This window comes from Gekko japonicus, unplaced genomic scaffold (genome assembly GCF_001447785.1).
Source record: "Gekko japonicus isolate JY-2015 unplaced genomic scaffold, Gekko_japonicus_V1.1 scaffold513, whole genome shotgun sequence".
NCBI classification, from domain to species: domain Eukaryota; kingdom Metazoa; phylum Chordata; class Lepidosauria; order Squamata; family Gekkonidae; genus Gekko; species Gekko japonicus.
The window spans coordinates 398,103-405,641 of NW_015171519.1; the positions used below are offsets into that span (position 1 = coordinate 398,103).

The following is a 7,539-nucleotide window of genomic DNA, read 5'->3' on the forward strand; positions in this document are numbered from 1 at the left end:
ATGTGTTCCTCTGACGGGTGAGTTTACAGATGGGCAGGTGTTCCCGCAGTGGAGCGGTCCCACCTCCAGCGTGCCACCTGAAGACACATGATCTGGAACTCCGCCGCCCTCCGCCTCGTTCGGAGTCGCGTGCGGGCCGGTGCGGACAGTGAGCTCGTGGGCAGGCGCACCGATGCTGGAGCAATCAAAAGGAGCGCAACCTGGTCCGATGGAAACGCACAACTACCTGAATAGTCCACAATGTGGGTGGGGACCTTCTCAGGGGTGACGTCCGCCGGGATCGTGATCTCTTCTGCACGCGGGGGCACCTGCGTAAGCGAGAGAGGGTCGTTGGTACAAGGCAGTAGGCCGCTCTGAGACTCTCTGGGGTAGTGAAGGGCGGGGTATAAATCCAATCTCTTCTTCTTCTCTTCTAATGTATTTGGAAAAAAGTGTGCCTGCACATGAAAGCTCATCCCTTGAATAAAACTCTGTTGGTCTTAAAGGTGCCACTGGACTCTTAAATTTGTCAGGAATCTACAGTGCAGGAATGTGAAGTCTGAGACACTTTCCATACAGACTAGACGTGTCATCGTGCATGTTCGACAGAAGCGGTTATGTTTGGCGCGACGGCCAAATTTCACACTTGCACAGTGCAGCTGCGAAAACAACGGACGTGGCCTCAAGAAATGGCAGCCGACTGCCCACTTCTGCAGCCCCAGGAGTGTTGGCTCAATCCACCGACACTGCAGTGTCCGGAGGAGAAACATTCGGCTGCCTGCCAGAGCCCCAGTGCTGGAAGGCGTGAAGGTCTTTAGAACCGTCTCGGCAGCTGATCGGGAGACTTTTGGCAGCTGTAGCGTCACGGCCGGGGCCAGGAACCGAGTCCGTCGGCTTCGGGGCAGCGGGCAAGAGGGGAAAACGGCCGCCGGAGCCGATTAAGGTAGCCCTTTCCGGCTTCTCAGCAGTGGGGGTCTTGGGAGAACTGCTAAAGTTTGGAGACGAGAAGGGCGGCCGCAGACAGCTTTGGAGCAGCTGCTGGACACAGCGGCCAACCAGCCACCTCAAGGAAGCTTACGGTCAGGATGAGTGCAACAGCATCCTCCCGCCTGAGTTCCCCAGCAACTGATTTAAAGACGCACACACAGCCTCTGGTGGTGGTGTTGTCAGCCTTCGGTAGTGTCCGACTATTGGTGATTCTATGGGCCAGCACACTGCCCCTGCTAAAGGTCTCCCTTGCTCGAAAGCCAGTCGAGTCCGACTCTAGGGTTGCGGTGCTCATCTCCGTTTCAAAGCCGAAGAGCCAGCACTGTCTGAAGACGTTTCCGTGGTCATGTGGCCGGCATAATTTAAAGCACACACAGCCTCTGGTGGTGGTGTTGTTAGCCTTCGATAGTGTCCGACTCTTGGTGATTCTATGGGCCAGCACACTGCCCCTGCTAAAGGTAAAGGTTCCCTTGCTCGAAAGCCAGTCGAATCCAACACACTCGGGTCTCGAACTGCTGAACTACCGACCTTCCACGGCCTGTAGTTCAGTGTCTTAACCGTCTAAGCCACCGCAGCTGAAAGGCCCTTTAAATATTGCAGGAGGGCAGGGAGGGGGCGCACGGTACGCCCCTTAGTTACAGCATATAAGGGCAGCCCCACCAGCAAAGAATTTTACCCACAAGCCACAAAATCCTGGCTACGGGCCTGCCAAGATGCCCACGGGGGCCATGTTTGAAGCTACATGGTGGTTTGTCATCATTGGTCAAACGCTGGCTGGGGATCTCTAGCAATTTCCTCAGTTTAACCCACCCACTCCTAGAGATGTAAAATTTCCAGAAATTTTGAAGCTCGGAAAAAAACCCGTTTTTCCCCGGAAAAAAAACGGAAATTTTCAGAAAAATTGACAAAAACGCTACATTAGCACTTCTTTTTTCCTTTCCAGATTGAAAGTCATTCTGATACTTTAGGAACATAAAATATGACTATGGACATTTGTACTTGGCGTGAAATTATCACAACTAGCCTATTAAAAATATAGTGCATCCAAAGAATTATTACAAACAGAATACCCACCCACATGCAAAAACAAAACTGAAACCTTTTTATTTTCTTCTGACAATCGCACCTCCTAAAGGAAGAAATGCATCTTGTTCTTGCATTGGAGAGTTCAGTTTGTAACCTAGGACTTGCTTGTCCTCAGTGCACAGAAATTAGATCAATCTGATACCCTACATATTTTTTAGAAATGATTTGGAAAATATTTGAACACCTCGTCTTAAAATATTGTATTCATCATGTTAAAATAAAACGTTCCATAATCAATTTTTTTCCTTTTCTTTTTTTCAATTTTTCCAAATTTTCGGGAAAAAACAAAAAAAGCTTCAGGAACGGTTTTTTCCCCAAAATTTTCCAGGTTTTTTCGGGGCCGTCACATCTCTACCCTCTCCTCCTTACCTCTTCAGGGAACTCCTCGCCCACCAGGGCCATGATCAAAGAGGTCTTCCCCACCCGGGCTGCAAGACGAAGGGGGGAAAACAGACACAAGAGGGCGCCATTAGAACACAGAGAGGCCTGATACCTATTTGATTTCACAACAGCCCTGCCAGGTAGAGCAGTAGGGGAGGGATGGACTTTCTCTCCCCTTCCCATAATACTAGAACTCGGGGGGGGGGGCAAATTATTTTGATGGGCAATCTGTACAGTACAGAGTTAAAAGTCGCCCACGTGTGACTGCATTTGGCCAGGCGGGCAGGCAGGGAACGGTTTTAAGTGGGCCGACGGCTTTCGTGGACGTTGAAGAGAAAGCTTCTGACAGGCGCCAGCTAGGAGCCGAGAACTAGATCATGCAAAACAAGGGTCAGATTGCGAGAGCTCAATCGACGCCGGCTATGGGATGGGATGCAACCCTCTCGGGGGGGAGGGGGACCCTTCCATTTCCCCAGGGTCTGATGGGTCACCCACCAGCCCCACGGCTTCCCACAAAGCCCGCCATTAAATCTTCCTTACTGGGGACTTATATCTGCACAGCCCCCGCTATCTGGCATCCTCTGTACACGCAGGTCTTTAGGGAAAAGCCGGAGGATTTCACATACATAATACATAGCAACTCCCCCCCCCTTCCCGCTCCGTGGAAATGCCACCGTTTTCAGCAAAGGAAGCATCTCCGGGCTGTGTATTTTTTAAAAAGAGCTATTAATATTTGAGAAGGTTGTCTGCCGCTTATGCAGGAAAACCTCAATTTGTTGTAGCTGCATACTCCTGGAGAAGCCCGGACCTGGAGAGCCGATCCCGTCAGATCTCAGAAGCTCAGCAGGGTCGGCCCTGGCTAATATTTGGAAGGGCAGCTTCCAAGGAATACTAGGGTCGTGACACAGAGGCAGGCAAGGGCAAGTCAAGTCTGAAACGTCTCTTGCCTTAAAAACGAGTCTATCTCACCACCTCGTGGTGCATAAGGCAAAAAAAGAGTTAGGACTTCTGGCTGCCAGACAATCTTAGGCTCTCCTGGCTATTCTAGACACAATGCCAGGCAGGCAATGGCATACAACCTCTGAAACATCTCTTGCCTTCAAAATAAGTCTAGCTCACCAACTAGTGGTGCATAACGCCAAAAGAGCTGGAACTTCTGGCTGCCAGACAATCTTCAGCTCTCCCAGCTGTTTTACACACAATGCCAGGCAGGCAATGGCAAACCACCTCTGAAACATCTGTTCCCTTAAAAACAAGTCTATCTCACCAACTAGTGGTGCATAACACAAAAAAGAGTTAGGACTTCTGGCTGCCAGACAATCTTAGGATCTCCTGGCTATTCTACACACACTGCCAGGCAGGCAGTGGCAAAACGCCTCTGAAACGTCTCTTGCCTTCAAAACAAGTCTCACTCGCCGTCTGATGCTGCATAACACTAAAAGAGCTAGAACTTCTAGCTGCCGGACAATCTTCGGATCTCCTGGTTATACTTTCCAACAATGCCATATGATAATTAATTAATTACTTCTGGAGCGCAGCTGACAGCACTTCACATGGTCTTCTCAAATATGGGGAACTTAAGGTGGGCTCAGGTAACCCGGCCCCCCTCTGATGCTGGTGGGGAAATGCTGTCAAGCAGCAGCTGACTTAGGTGAACCCGTAGGACGGGGTTCCGTAACGCTGTGCCCGCCGACACTTTTCCTAGCACCTGCCACGTGTTATTAGAAAGTGGGCATCAGCCAGGTGGGGCCACTGAGAGCCAGATTGCTATAGTGGTTAGGAGCAGTGTTCCCGCTAAGCTGAGTTCGTGTGAGCCAGCTCACAGCTTTTTAGCCTCCGGCTCACACATTTTTGTCTTCGCTCAGGGAGGAGGGCCTCCGGAGCAAACTGATTGATGCAACAGCCAAATCGCTCGCTCACCATTTTCATGCCAGCAGCTCACAAAGTAGAATCCTTGCTCACAAGACTCCTCAGCTTAGAGGGAGGCATCGGTTAGGAGCGCGGACTCTGATCGGGGAGAACCGGGTTTGGTTCCCCACTCCTCCACATGCAGCTGCTGGGTGACCTTGGGTCAGTCACACGTTCTCTCAGAGCTGTTCTCTCAAGGGCAGTCCTCGAAAGAGCTCTCTCAGCCCCACCTGCCTCACAGGGTGTCTGTTGTGGGGAGGGGAAGGAGATTGTCAGCCGCTCTGAAACTCCTTCGGGTAGTGAAGGGCGGGGCATAAATCCAGTCTCTTCCTCTTCTCTCTACTGCCCAGCAGGGCTTCTGATTAGTACTGGACATCTGATTGGCTGGGCAGATCAAAATAACTTTCTTTCGGCACAAGTAGCCACCACGGTGTTTGTTTCATTCTCCTTTTCCTCTTCTCCTGTGCATTTCTTTTTAAAAAAACTACTCCTCTGGTCCCCTTCTTTTGGGTTTTCTGCGTGTACATGCGCCTGCCTCTTGAAGAGGCCATTTTACGGTTGGCTCCGCCTCCCAGAGCGGCCATTTTGTGGTTGCGCCCACCACCCTGAGTCAGCACTCCCAAGGTGTCCACGGGCTCTAAAAAGACCCTGCCGTAGAGTTTTGCTTTGCTTACCTCTGGCATAGCAGCCCTGGGCTTCCTTGGAGGTCTCCCGCCCGAGGACTAACCGAACCCGACCCTGCTTAGCTTCCGAGATCCGATGAGACCAGGCAAGCCTAGGCCGTCCTGGTCGGGGTGGACCCTCCCTAGTTAATACTTTTTCATCCTACCTTCCTCCGGAGAGCTCAGAGCAGCCTACGTGTTCTTTCGTCACAACCCTGCGAGGTAGGCGGAGCTCAGTGACCGGCCGAAGGCAATCTCGTGAGCTTCATGGCAGGGTGGGGATTCGAACAGAGGTCATTTCGGGGGGGATCGCGGTTCCCCCGGGTGAGGTACGGGGGGCGGGGCACATGACGAAGCCCCGCCCCCTGCTTCTGGCCGCCCCGCTTCCGGCCCTCATTCAGCCAGGAGGAGGCAGGAGAAGAGGGAGGGTAAGTTGCTTCCTCCCTGCCTCTCTCCACCCCTGCCTGCCTGGGGCCAGGGAGGGCCTTCGCGGGGCTTCCTTGCACTCCCACCGGCAGCCGGGAGCGTTGGGGGCGGGGTGTGTGGCCTTATGACACTTCCAGTGATGTCAGGGGGTGTGGCCTTATGACACACTTCACCAGCCGGAACTCCGTTCCTGTGCGTTCCTACCCAAAAATAGCCCTGCTAGTTAATATTTTTTCATCCTACCTTCCTCCAGAGAGCTCAGAGCAGCCTACATGTTCTTCCGTCACAACCCTACGAGGTAGGCGGAGCTCAGTGACCGGCCCAAGGCCATCTCGTGAGCTTCATGGCGGGGTGGGGATTCGAATCCCCCTCTCCCAGAGCAGAGTCTGATGCTTTAACCACTACTCCGCACTTCCCGACAACTGGAGCTCAGCCTCCGGACCTGACATTTCCGCTCTCTCCCCGAGAGACTCACAAGCACTGAGTTCTGATTCTGCCGGCCAGAAAAGCACAACCAAGACAATACCTCCAGACTTCCATCCGCTCTGAATATCGAAACAGCCCGCAATACACGAGCCAACCAAAGCTGGTGGTTTTAAGAATTTTAAAAGAACTGTCAGCATGCGCAGATCTGGAAGGGTCAAAAAGCACCCCCGGAAGACCAGAGAGTAAGTTACAACCAGTGTTCCCTCTAAGCTGAGTTAGTGTGAGCTGGCTCGCAGTTTTCTAGCCTCCGGCTCACACAGTTTTGTCCTAGCTCGGGAAGGATGGCTCCAGAGCAAACTCACTTATGCAGGAGCCTAATCGCCCGCTCGCGAATTCATGCCAGCTCACAAAGTAGGATTTTTGCTCAGGGCTGGAAAGACAAAAGTAAATGGACAATAGAAATCTGGCACAACTATTTGTTTGGTTTTATACAGTTTTTGCTCACAGGACTCCACAGCTTAGAGGGAGGCACTGGTTCCAGCGTCAAGTTTCTAGCATTGTTTCAGAAGGGATTGTTCAGGAAGACGTTTTCAATTAAAAAAAAAAAAAAGTAAATGTCGGGGAAACTTTAGGGACAGTAGACCTTCGCCCATCGCGGCTTGCAACTTCACTGAATCGCCTTGCTTCTCTGCAAGAAGGGTGAACGACGGCATGCGTGGGTTAAATTAAACGAAACTTAGAAAAACACAAGTGGTTCCAGTTAGCCGAGCTACGTTCATTCAGAGACAGGCAGCTGTCAAAAGCTACCAGACGTGGCAGCCAGGAATGTAAACCTCTACGCTGGAAGCTACGGGCCTGACTACTACAGACGATCCACAGGGAATTACCATCACCAGCTTGTGCCTGTTTGTGAGTTTTCTGGAAACATTTGGCTGGTTGCTGTTGGAGACGGAGAGCGGGATCTTACAGTGCTTTCTCTCTCTCGCTTTGTTAAAAATATCAAGGCCTGAAGCAATTAACCGAGAGACAATCATTAACCCCAGAATAACCCTGTTATTGGGTAGAACATAAGAACATAAGAGATGCCAATGTTGGATCAGGCCAATGGCCCATCCGGTCCAACACCCTGGGTCACACAGTGGCCAGAAATACCAGGTGCCATCAGGAGGTCCAGCAGCGGGGCCAGGACATTAGAAGCCCTCCCACTGTTGACCCCCCCAAGCACCAAGATGACAGAGCAAAAGGTAGGAATTATTGGGTCCCGCTCTGCCTCAAATGGTCCCAACTAGGCCTCAAATGAGCTCAAACTCTGTGCTCTTAATTATTAGGATCGGCTCCTTCCGAAGAAGCAACAACCCTTCTGGTCACACAAGTCGGGGGGGAAAGGGACCTCACTCTGTGTCCGGGCGCACCTAATTTTAGACCTAATTCCAGTCGGTGACAAACAAATCCTCCGTAAGATAGTTTGTGCCATGGGAGCTGTCTATGGGTGAAGACTCTGTGTAGAGGTCACAACGTTACCAAACTCTGTGAAGCTGGAATTTTCAGTCCAGTTCTGTGGGAACACTGCTCCCAGATTACAGCACGAATCCGGAGAACCGGGTTTGATTCCTCACTCCTCCATGTGCAGCGGCTGGTGTGACCTTGGGTCAGTCACAAGTTCTCTCAGAGCTGTTCTCTCAAG

The 7,539-nt window shown here is 51.7% G+C and overlaps 1 protein-coding gene across 1 annotated transcript in view; it reads right to left on the reverse strand.

Moving 5' to 3' along the window:
- The window catches only part of RHOT2 (ras homolog family member T2), a 39,147-nt gene extending 36,674 nt beyond the window's left edge, over nucleotides 1–2,473 (reverse strand). Inside the window, exons 1-2 of the mRNA XM_015419415.1 lie at nucleotides 2,422–2,473; nucleotides 227–308 (exon numbers count right to left, since the gene is read on the reverse strand). Of these exons, the coding sequence (XP_015274901.1) occupies nucleotides 227–308; nucleotides 2,422–2,454 (115 nt within the window). The 5' untranslated portion in view covers nucleotides 2,455–2,473. The remainder of the gene's footprint in view (nucleotides 1–226; nucleotides 309–2,421) is intronic.
- Between the last annotated feature and the right edge of the window lie 5,066 nt (nucleotides 2,474–7,539).